At 37.3% G+C, this 11,708-nt stretch overlaps 1 protein-coding gene across 1 annotated transcript; it reads left to right on the top strand.

Annotated features, from left to right (window-relative positions):
• Positions 1-550: 550 nt before the first annotated feature.
• Positions 551-7,389, top strand: TRIM42 (tripartite motif containing 42). The gene is made up of 5 exons (XM_042820894.1): positions 551-906; positions 1,896-2,602; positions 3,901-4,721; positions 5,384-5,611; positions 7,300-7,389. The coding sequence occupies exons 1-5, from the start codon at positions 551-553 to the stop codon at positions 7,387-7,389; spliced, it is 2,202 nt and encodes a 733-aa protein (XP_042676828.1).
• Positions 7,390-11,708: the final 4,319 nt, after the last annotated feature.

Here is an 11,708-nt window from a genome sequence, read left to right as displayed (position 1 = left end):
CCAAGCATAGTTCCTTTTCCCAAGTCTCAGAGGATCAAATACCATACATTGTTCAAGTGCATCAACACTGGCAGGCAAAAAAATTACAGGTAAAAGGATATACTTGTAAATGCATTTCAAGTGTACGTTTCCTTTACGTGTGGTAGCTATATTTGAAGCTAACAAAATGACTGTAAAGCATGTAGCCCTGACAAGATGTTGCCTTGGGATAGCTAATCCAAGTGCATGAACTACTCATGCTATTAATGGAGAGAGAGGTAAATGCTGCCTAGGAATTCAAAAACAATTATAAGTATCATGATATATAGATGTTGTAATCAGCATATTAAGCATGTATAAAACGTGTATAAACGTGCTTATAGAATTCTGCCTGTGTCCTTATTTGTATGCATCACTGTGACATCACATTCCATTTAGAACAACGTGCATTGCCTACAGCACAGACCTTGACCCTCAAGTCAGACCTCGTGCCTTGTAGGAGCCCAACTGCAATAGCTTACAGAGAAGCTAAAAGGATAAATGAACTTTCTTTCAGCTGTATAATGGAAAGATGGATGAAAATGGATGTACCTTTTCAGCCTGCCCATGCTTCTCAAACTGCTGTTATCTAACTTGCCACAGAAGAAAGAAGGAATGCTGCCTGTGTTGGCGCTTCCTATTTACCAGTGAGCAGAACTGCAGCTGTTTCCCATGCCCGTACGAAGAAGACAAACCTTACCAGTGCTGCCACTGCTCATGTTCAGAGCACGCAAATTGCTGGTGGTGCTGCTGCTCTTGCTCAAATGACCCAGACTGCAAATGCTGCTGCTGTGGTGGAGAGAATTCAGCATGCCAATACTATGCAAGCAAATGCTGCGGAAAATCTGTCTATGACCAACAGCAGTCAAGAGCACCAGGGACTGTTCAGTAAGTGGGATCAAGGGCTTTTAATTTCTTAGGTTCCTATTTTTCTAATTTTCATTACATCTTAATGGATGTCTTGCATTTAGGAGCATATAATCTAGTAGCTCATTGGAGCTATTTCAAACCACAGGATATCATTCTTTTTTAGAAGCAGAAAAAAGGCTTCTTTTTTTTTTTTTTTTTCCCCCTCTCTACCATTCTCTAGAGTGACAAGAAGAAAAATAGCATGGCTGAACATCTGGGCAGAGTAGATGGGAAGAAAAGCAATACCAACACAGAAACACGGATGCTAAACTGAAGCATGGCAGAAGGCCAGACTGTAGTGTCCCAGAATCAGGTGTACATCCTGAATAATGATGCTCTTTGCCAAGGATATACAAAACAGTCAGAATCATTATTAAAGTAACACTTTTTTATACAACAATGTCCACAGGCTAAGAGGAAAGCTAGGAAATAAAGATTTGAAGAGAACACAGAGAAAAAATTATTACCAAAATTAAATAATTATTCTAATTTTAATAAAAATATCCAAATTTTGATTCTTTCATATTAATTGCTTAAATTTTAATGACATAAGACTGCTACTAAGAATAATCTCCATTTATTTTAAAAATCAGAAATCATGAATGGGTGATTTTTCAAATGACTCAAATTTAGGATGATCATATGTAAATGTGGGTTGTTATCTTAAGAGGACACCAGCAGTAACTCAACAAATTCAGAGAGACTTGACGAGATTAAGATTTCTGCCTACGCACATTGTTTGCAACAGCATTCAAATATAGTGAAATAGTTATGAAAATTTTAAAAAATGAATTCTTAGCATTGTTAATCCAATTGTTTAAATAAAATACCCAGTCAGAATAAAAGGATGGTTGGCATGCAAGGTGGAACTGCTTATTTTATCATTCTGTTTCTTAGATTGTACACTAATATTCTGTCTTTTATTTTCATTTATTTGCTTTTTTCTTTTTCAATTTTATTTTCTTTAGGTTAACAGATGTCATGTCAAGATTAAGAACTAGAAATAAAGCACGTGTGAGTGTACCAGAAAGGAAAGGCTCCAACCAGGCTTTTCGTGATCAGCTTGCCTGTCCACTGTGCAAACAGTTATTTCTCCAGCCGCTTATGCTGCCATGCAATCACTGCATTTGTGAGAAATGCATAATAAAAACCAAGACCAAAGCTGAAGCAACAGATAACTATTATATCATCATATGCCCAGTATGTAACAAAGCTCACTGTCTCCCTAACACAAACAAAATTCAGCTGAGGAAGAATTACCTTAAAGCAAAACTGGCCAAGAAATACATGCGCAGACACGGCATTCTGAAATGGAGATTTGACCACAGTGAAAGACCAGTCTATTGCGAAACTTGCAGGGAGAGAAGAAGAGTGGCAACTAAAAGATGTAGAACATGTGGAATTAACATGTGCAGTGAATGTCTGCATTTATATCATACTGAGAGTGGTGCTCAAGACCACATATTCACCAGCACGTGTCACGAAGATAACGAACAGTGGGCATGCTTACTGCACTGCAACTCACACCTCTCAGAATACTGTCTGGATGACCACAAACTGATCTGTGGTTTTTGCAAGAATTCGCTGCACAGTGATCATGAGACCATTCCCTTGGCAGCTGCATGTTCAAGAGAGGCTGCTTCTCTCTCCAATACAATTGTAAAATTTAAACAAGGTTTGTATTTCTGCTGCTTCTTACACTTCCCTGTGCCTTCTCTGGAAAGATACTTGCACATACACTTGATGAGCCGTGATAATTCTCTGCACATAACAAGAGACAGAAACGTGAACTGTTCCCACTGTAAAAACATAAAGGAAACAAGTCTTTAATTGCACAGCACCATGAGCCAGATTCAAATACTAGAGAACTGAGGATTTGTATGTGAGATGGGAATAGAAAAGCGCATCTAGGTATAAGAAACTCCACTTTATACTGTGAGATCCAGCGTGAAACAGCCACCAATTACATTTGCATTTTTAAAATCAGACGTGCACGCCTTTTTCCCTGCAGTCAAATTTTGGATTGTCTCTCTTCAGTCAGTATTATGATTATGCTCAATAATCCCATGCTCATTAAGAGGCAAGACAGCCTCATTGTTCTGAGGAACCACAGCAGTGTCCCTCCTTTTATCTAAGATTTCATCCATAGCAACTGAGTGACTGTGCAGAGACTGAGATTTTATGAATTTCTTTTAAATATTTCGATTTTTGCATATAACATCATAAATGCTGGGGACAAATGAAGTTGCACAGAAAATAAAATTTAGAAAGGTAAAAGTGAACCACATGCAGTGAGAAATAACTGGAAGTATTCAATTTGCATTCTCATAACAGTCTTAAAGTTCAAAAAGTAAAATACAGAATATTTGTACGGGATTCTGTAATATGACATTGTTTCAAAATGTTAGCTGCACTCCAGCAAAATTTACTGCCAGCCTCTGGTGTTTTTGATTCTGTTCTCTCACAGTTCTCAATTTTTAGTGTCAGAAGAATAAATCATACCTTCATATAATGGCTATCAGAGGAATCTACTGTCAGCCACAGACATAATGAGGTCTACGCAGTCACATTTGCTACAATTATTTTAGCTTGCTACTGACATAGTGAATTTCCAAAAATAATACACAGTTACTATAAATCAAGTTTCAGGATTTCCCATGTAATTAATTAAAAATCATCAAGCCCATCTTAGGGAATGATAAATAAGTGAAGGAATAATAATCAAGGAGCAATTAAGCTACCTGACTCTCATACATCCAAATATGAAAATTTTAACCCAAGCAACTCCCCTTGGAGCTCCCTAGCAGTAGAGATGAGAGAAAAATACTGAATTCTCACTTGTCCCATGTTCTACCAAACCTGAAATTTCTTTAAACTACAACCTATTGCTCTGTCTCTTGTAACCTCTTTATTCTAATATAAAGTTGAAACTACTGACCGCAGGTTTGTCGTTTATTTTGTTTTGTTTTTCAGCACGCCAAGGAATTGATAATGATCTAATGGAAGTTACCCTGCTAAAAAATAATTTCCAAGCCTCCAAGGATCTCCAAAGGAAGGAGATCAGAAATGGATTCTTAAAACTACATACGGTGCTACATGAACAAGAAAAAGAGATGATGGAGTTGCTTGAAAACACCGAACTTAAAAAACAGAAAGACATTTCAGAATACGTAAACTATACATTCAGCCAGCTCTCATATATGGATGGCCTTATCCAGTATGCTGAAGAGGCTCTTAAGGAGGAAAGTCAAGTTGTATTTCTGCAATCTGCACACTGTTTGGTGAAAGAAATAGAAGATGCAATTCCTTCCATTTTCCAGCCTAGCCCACATATCCGAGAAGATCCCTTAAGGAAACTGCAATTCAAATTTGATGAACTGTTTGCCATTTTACAGGGATTTTCACCAACCCTTAGTGAAACAAAACAGTTAGAAAGTAAAGCAGACAAGCATCCCTATTCTTTTAACCCAGAAATAATGGTTCCAAGGCATGTTTCAAGCATTCATGAAGCCAAGCAATCAACAATGCTCCAAAGCGCATCCTTAAATTCCTTGCTTGAATTAGGCATGCCAATTGAAAGCACTCTTGGGAGACCAAACTCTACACCTCCCCATCATTCTACACAGAGTAATAAAATGTGTGCATTTTGGGATGCAGCTTGTGAAACTTCAAGAAAACAAAGGAAATATCAGATTGTTAACTTTCCAAGTTCAGAACCTATGGAAAAAGAATCATTCCCAGCGCCAGGACCTGTTGTTATATACCAGACTGTTGTTTACCCAAGGTCTGCCAAAGTAAGTCACTAATAAATCCTAAATATACGCAATTACTAACTATTACCACTATGTTTTCAGGCTCTTAGTTTGAATAAATAAGACTACAATACCAAACGCTTCGTTTGCATAGGAGAGTATGCATTTTAAACTTGCCTATAGAGATAAAATGAAGTATAAACTGAGTTGCATCACTTTCCTACCATATTAAATTATGTTGTTATATTATTTTATATGTCATAAATATCTTAAAAGGAATGGTCCACTGCAGCAAGAAATAGATGTACTACTATGTTTGCATCTAAATATCTGTATGTCAGACCAACTATTTGACCCTTGTTCTTGGCCTTGAAATGCGACATCGTATGTCTATGTAATTTTCCTCATGATATATTAGAGATATTAACAAGGACAGGATGCCAGTTGCATAAGATCAAAAGAGCATGTTGCAAAGGACCAACTGCTGCCAGCCTTCGGTACTCTAATGTGTTAGAAGACAGCACTATGAAATTCCCAGGAGGGTGCTTATCTCCCAACATGTATCTTACAAACACAGAATTTCAGCTGCTTCAGCATTTTAAAACTAAAATCTGCTAATCTAGAGCCTTTCAAAAAAGGCAAAAGTGAAAATCAGCAAAAATGGCACATAATGGTGTTCTACAGATTTTTTTTTCTCTTTACAGATTTACTGGACTTGTCCTATAGAAGATGTGGATTTCTTTGAGGTAGAATTTTATGAAGTTGTTGGTATTGGTCCTGATAACACTGTCTGCACACAACTGGACGGCAAGCTAAGCAAAATACAGCAGCAGAACCTTGAGATACGTAATCTGGATTCAAATACAGAATATCTTTTCAAAGTCCGTGCTGTCAATAAAAGTGGTCAAGGAGAATGGAGTGAGAGTTGTAAGGTATTGTATATTCTTCCAATGTTTTGTAGAGTTATATTAACATTCTTGCCTCCATACTTGTGTGGGGTTTTTTTTCCATCCATTTACAAAGAATGCTACCTGAATAAAAGATTCCTATACACTTATCTAGGTAAGCAATGCTGATAGTTACACTAGATTTTTCCATACGTTGTTCATCCTAGCTGTAATTGCTTGTCCTATGAAGAATGTTTCTCAGTTGTTTTTTTTCTAACAGAGATCGTGTTACGATTACAGACACATAGTCATAAATATTAATACTACTTCATGTCTGAAACAGTCTTTACACTGATCTCTCTGAACACGTAGAACAAAAGCATGAAGAATTAGATTCAAAAAACTTTCATGCTAGAAAGAGAAGGCAATAATTAAGGGAGAGAGGAACCAAACAAAAACTAAGAATATTCTTTGACAACTTTGGCCATGAAGCTCCTTTACCATGGTTTTAGAAGAAAAAGAAAAGTATTAAAAAGGTAGAAGTTAAAAAGAGTAGGAAAGTTTTCAAAAAGTCCTCCAAATTTGAGACACTGAACTCAATTTAACATTCTTTGCATCCCAAATTTCTTGCTGATACAATCTTTTTCTTGCTAAGGGGAAAAAAAAAAAAAAAAAAAAAAAAAAAAAAAAAAAACCATACTTGTTAATGCCTTTTTCGTGATAAAATTTTAGTGCATTAAAAAAGCAGTTGCATGAGAAGGGTAGGTGCCAGTCTAGGATTCCAACCACATTTTAAAGTGTTCTCCCTATGTCCACTTCATTAAGTGCTGTTCCCGTCCAAGACTCTTGCCCCTTTTCACATGTACAGAGTAAGAGTTTTGGACTTTGGAACAGCATTCAGACATCCTACTTACTTGGCATGGTCTAATGATAAATGATAGCTTCTTAGTCTGCTACAATTCCTACACTTAAAACAGAGTATTCTTTGTTTTTATCTGACAATTGCCATATTGATTCCTTCTTTTGAAAATTGTTCTTTCTTTATGCAGCACAGTCATTAATATCCCAGAGAAACACAAACTCACATAACATTTGTTGTAATTTACAGAAGAGTTCCATAGCAAAAGGAAATGAAACAGGATATATAACAGACTTATATACATACTTTCTTTTTGAAAAAACCAAACTGAAAAGTTGATGCTGTGCCACTAGCACCCTGAAACACTGAATTCCACAAAACAGGTTATTCAAATATATTTTGATATTTAACTTGAGGATCAGATTTCCTAAGTCTGCGTGCAGGCTTCACAAGCAAAATGGAAAAACATAATCTGTAATTTTAGGAATGAAGGAACTCCTAAAACGTGGGAAGTACTTCTCTCTTCATAGCCCAGTGTCATGGCCATTGGCCTACAGATGAATCACAGCTTCCTCAAAATCAGCTATTTGTCAGTCTGTCCACCCCTTTAATTAATCAATGTACAAATCACTATCAAATGTTTGCTGTTGTCTGCTCATATTCAATGTAAGATTTTTAGAAGAGTTCAATTTCCATTTCTTCTCAAATATAGGTACTTAGACTTCCCAAAGATCAACACAGATTAAATCAGCTCTTGGCAGCTTTGAAAATGCATCTGTAAATGGCAAGTTCTTTTGAAAATAGACACTAATTAAATCTGATTCCCAAAATAACAAATGCTGAAATTTAATAAATTCTTGTATTTTACTTGCAGATAATTACTTCAGGTGAACACAAGATAATCCAAGACAGATGGAGGACTGAGAATAGTATGCAGGGTACTCAGCAAACACTGAAGAGATAGACAGCAAACAAAGGCAGGATTTCTGGTTCAACAGCAGCAAAAAGAATACACGTATGCCTTGCAGTAATCCCTTTTTCAACAAAGTCACCAACCTAAAACCTAAGAGTCTTCAGACTTACTGCTTCCTAGTAAATTATAATAATAAAAATACACCTTTTTCATTACGTTTCCTTTTTCTAATTGTAGCAATAAGGCCTTTAAAAAAAAAGAAGAAAAAAAAAAAACAAAAAAAACCCCTATGCTTTACATAAAAATATAGTAAAAAACTGATCAATCTACTTGAGGGAACTGCACAGTTTCAAAGACAATAATGAGATATTTGCACAGTAAGGTAACATTACAATTGTTATTACCTCTGAGGCCACTTGGTACTAGTTCAGAGAGCTACAGGAGGCTATATCAAGTTTTTCGTACCTTTAAACTGCAAAATGTTGCTTTGTAAGTACATGTTTTTTTGTCTCGGCCTCACTCAGCATGCATGCATACAACAAAGCTAACAGTAGGTAGGACAGCAAACACAAAAATGCAGGCAGACAGAACTTTACAACTTTATGCTCTTAATTATAGTCAGCTTTACTTGACTATTATGAAGGTCACCTGTGTGAGATGCATAGTATCAATTTATTTAAAGTAGCTACAAATAAAGTCAGAAGTCAGAGCAGGAGTTACTGAATCCACAGGAGGTTCCTGTGTTTAAGTGATCAAGAGTAATAAGTAATGTTCTTTTCTGATCAGCAATGATGTTTCAGGGTATCCTTTCTTTAACTTCAGCCATGTCAACCACATGGTAATCTACCCAGGAACTGCAGGCCAGTGAGGTTCATCTCTGTGCTTGGGAAGACCATAGAACAGAACCTCCTGGAAGAGATGCTAAGGCACTTATAAGACGTGGAGATGATCTGGGACAGCCAGGATGGCTCCACAAAGGGCACATCAGGCCTGACCAATATGGTGGCTTTTTATGATGGAGTGATGGCATCAGTGGACAAAGGGCAACCAGTGTCATCTACCTGGACTTGTGCAAAGCATTTAACATCAGATCACATTCTTATCTCTAAACCGGAGAGAGATTATTTGAAGGCTGGACTATTAGGTGAATAAAGAAATGGCTGAAGCGTTGTTATCAATCACCCTATGCCCAGGTGGAGGCCAGTCACAAGTAGTGCTGCCCAGGGGCCTATCCTAGAACCAGTATACTTCAACGTCTTTATCAACAACACAGGACTGAGTGTTCCTTCAGCAAGATTGCTGATGACACTCAGCTGAGTGGAGCTGCTGACGTAACAGAAGGGAGGGATGCCATCCAGAGGGACCTGGACATGCTTTAAAAATGAGTACATGAGAATGTAATAAGGTTTAACAAGGCCAAGTGCAAGGTGTTGCTCTTGGGTCAAGGTTATCCCAGCTATGAGTACACTGAGAGCAGCTGGGCTGAGAAGGATTTAGGGGTGCTGAAGGATGAAAAGCTGGACGTTAGCCAGCAGTGTGCTCTTGCAAAAGACTATCAGTATCCTGCGCTGCACTGAAAGAGGGGAGGCCAGCAGGGAGAGGAGGCAATTGTCCCCCTCTACTCTGCACCAGTGGTCACTAGGTGGGAGTAAAAGCCACCTATGGCAAATAAGGTTTGCATTTTCAAAAAATACTAATGAATGATAGAAGTATTAGATTTTAAGCAGCTAATTCTGAATGCTTTGAAAGTAACCTGATCATCAAAACTGAATATCACACACAGTCTACAAAATTCTGCTAGATTTTTGCGGAAATCTAAATGAGGTTTCCAGACAGCCAGCCTGATTGTTCCTTCAATACTCTTGCTTTTTAGAACCTTTCCCCAGACAGTGAGATTTTACGCCTATTTTAAGGATGTGAATTTTTGTTGGTGGTCCATAGTCGCCCTGAAGCTCATCCATCTGGTATTTCTCCAGGTATATTTTTATGTAGATGGATGAGACTGCTGCTTGTTTCAACTATATAAAATTCCTTTGCAGCCTCTGGCTACCTACTGGTAGTAGTAGCCTTCTGTACCCACTAGTTCTTATGAGATGCAATTTGCAGTACACATTTTTCTGCAAAAGCCAAGCAAGGCTCCAAATCTTATTTAAAGTAAACAGTGACTCGGATCACTTGAATAGGGCAACACCTTATCAACATCATAAGAGATGAGTGTCATTCCCACAATGAAAGCTTTAAGAATTTTATTAATTATTGTGGAGATACTTTTATTGTGGAAATCTGTGTTTCTTTTCAAACATCTCTATCTCTATCTCTATCTGGATGTCTACAGCCCAATTTACTGCATCCTCTCAATAAGCAGGAAGTCAAAGAACAGGACAATTTTGCTTATCTATCACTTGTTGCTGAATTGCAGCAACTGGTGGTGAGGCAGCACCATCTCTCATCCTGTGCAGATATTTTTCAGTTGCACATCCTGAAACTGAAATTTTGAGATGTTTATAAATAAATGAAAGCCTGCCTGAATGTAATACAATGTGAAATTTGCATAATTACTTTTCAAGGTAATGAAAGTAACAGAAGCCAAAACACAGAAGGTTGAGTATCTTCAGAGCAGCCTGTGCCAGCAAATAAACACAGAATTCTTGTAAGTATCAAACTGCAAAGCAGTTTAGAGCCAGTGTAATTTATTTAAGGAACAATAAGCATTTATTTGCGCTGGGCGTGGTGCCAAGGTGAAAAAATGAAAGACATATATGTAATTGAATATTAGATGAGCCATCATTACATTTCACCATCATTTCTCTCTCGCAATATTTCTAAGTAACCCTGCTGAACAAAACATCAAAAAAATAAAGATGGCTGTCAAATCATTTTCATTAATGCCACATATTTACCAAAACAAACAGCGGAGCTGATGCAAATAATGACACTTTGAAAGGAAATATTACGGGATGGGGACTATTACTTTATGAAGTGACAAAATCAAGAACAGCTTCGGTCCAAAATAAAAAGATCTGGCCAGTGGCATTCTGTCTTCCTGCATGGTAGAGGAGATGTAGCTGGCTAGCTTCTGTTGCCACATGCCAACTAATCAACGCATCCTGCATAGGACCCTTAGAAATGAGAACATCAGCTAGTAAACCGAGATATTTCAGTCTTTCATCATCCACTTGTTGTGTAAACCATAAGAAAGTTATTAATGTAAATCATTCCATTTTTGATCTGCAAGGTCTTCAAGAATATTTCCACAATCATTGCAGGTCTCTGGAGAATATTGGTCCCACTGTCAGACATGACTGCTGCACAGGAAGCATACTGACCTTTGGAGGCCTTAAAAATTAACTACAACACTTACACTTCTGACTGAAAATATTCCCAAGGTTTTCTGTCATAGCTAATCTTTGCATACAAGCAGACTCACCTTGCCCCTGTTTACAGTGCATAGAAGTGACTTAATAGCTGAATAAAATTTTGAAGTAAAAAATTACAGGTATTAAGTTACAGGATTTTTAATGAATAGAAAATAAGAGAGTAAGTCAATAAGTATAAGCAAATATAAAAATAGCCTATCACGATAGTTCTGTTTTGAGCTGTAAAGCTTTAGTTTAGTGCTTTTGAGTAGTATATTGTGACAGGCAGGAGGCTGCACCATCAAAATTAAGTGAGGGAACAAAAGTGAAAACTAACTAAAAATCAGAATGGTTTCAACCAAGTCCCTTTTATGTCTCATAATCCCAAATGCACAACTTTGATTTACTCCAAATGCTTCATAAATTGACATCATCTGGAAAAATAAGAGTTTGAAAACATCAGTAAAACTCAAAAATATTTTTGTCAAAAGAGATAGGGTGGATGCTAACAAACACAGATTTGTCTCAGCTTCCTGCTGGCCTCCATTAGCGACTGGAAGGCTGCTGTAAGCTCTCCCCAAAGCCTTCCCTCCTCTCAGCTGAACAATCACAAAGACATCTAGACACAGTGACTTCCCAGGAATTTTTCTCCAGTAAGCAATTTGAGCAGAAAAGATGTAACTTTTGAATTCGTGCTACAATACATAGAAATGCAGTCCTTCATGCTTCCAGCACTTCTCTTAAAGAAGCAGCAGGAAAGAGACCCCTTTCACAGCAGATGTGCTGAATGCATTGTTCCTATTACAGCTCACAATACAATTCACTTAAGAATATTCAGGTTAGGTAAAAGCTCTGCCTTGTGTGTTATCCACTGATATCCAACAGTGTGTTAACCAGCAATGACCAGCAGCCATGACTAGAAAAGTACAAGAACAATAATGTTTCTCAGGACATAAAGGTATGTCGTAAGAATTTACAAAACCAAAAATAGTCTCCAGTAGCTCACAAGTATTT

This window comes from Centrocercus urophasianus, unplaced genomic scaffold (genome assembly GCF_019232065.1).
Source record: "Centrocercus urophasianus isolate 14NV4802_14NV808 unplaced genomic scaffold, USGS_Curo_1.0 seq_19, whole genome shotgun sequence".
In the NCBI taxonomy this organism is placed as follows: Eukaryota; Metazoa; Chordata; class Aves; order Galliformes; family Phasianidae; genus Centrocercus; species Centrocercus urophasianus.
The sequence above is the reverse complement of the archived record's forward strand: the minus strand, read 5'-3'. Positions and strand labels throughout refer to the sequence as shown.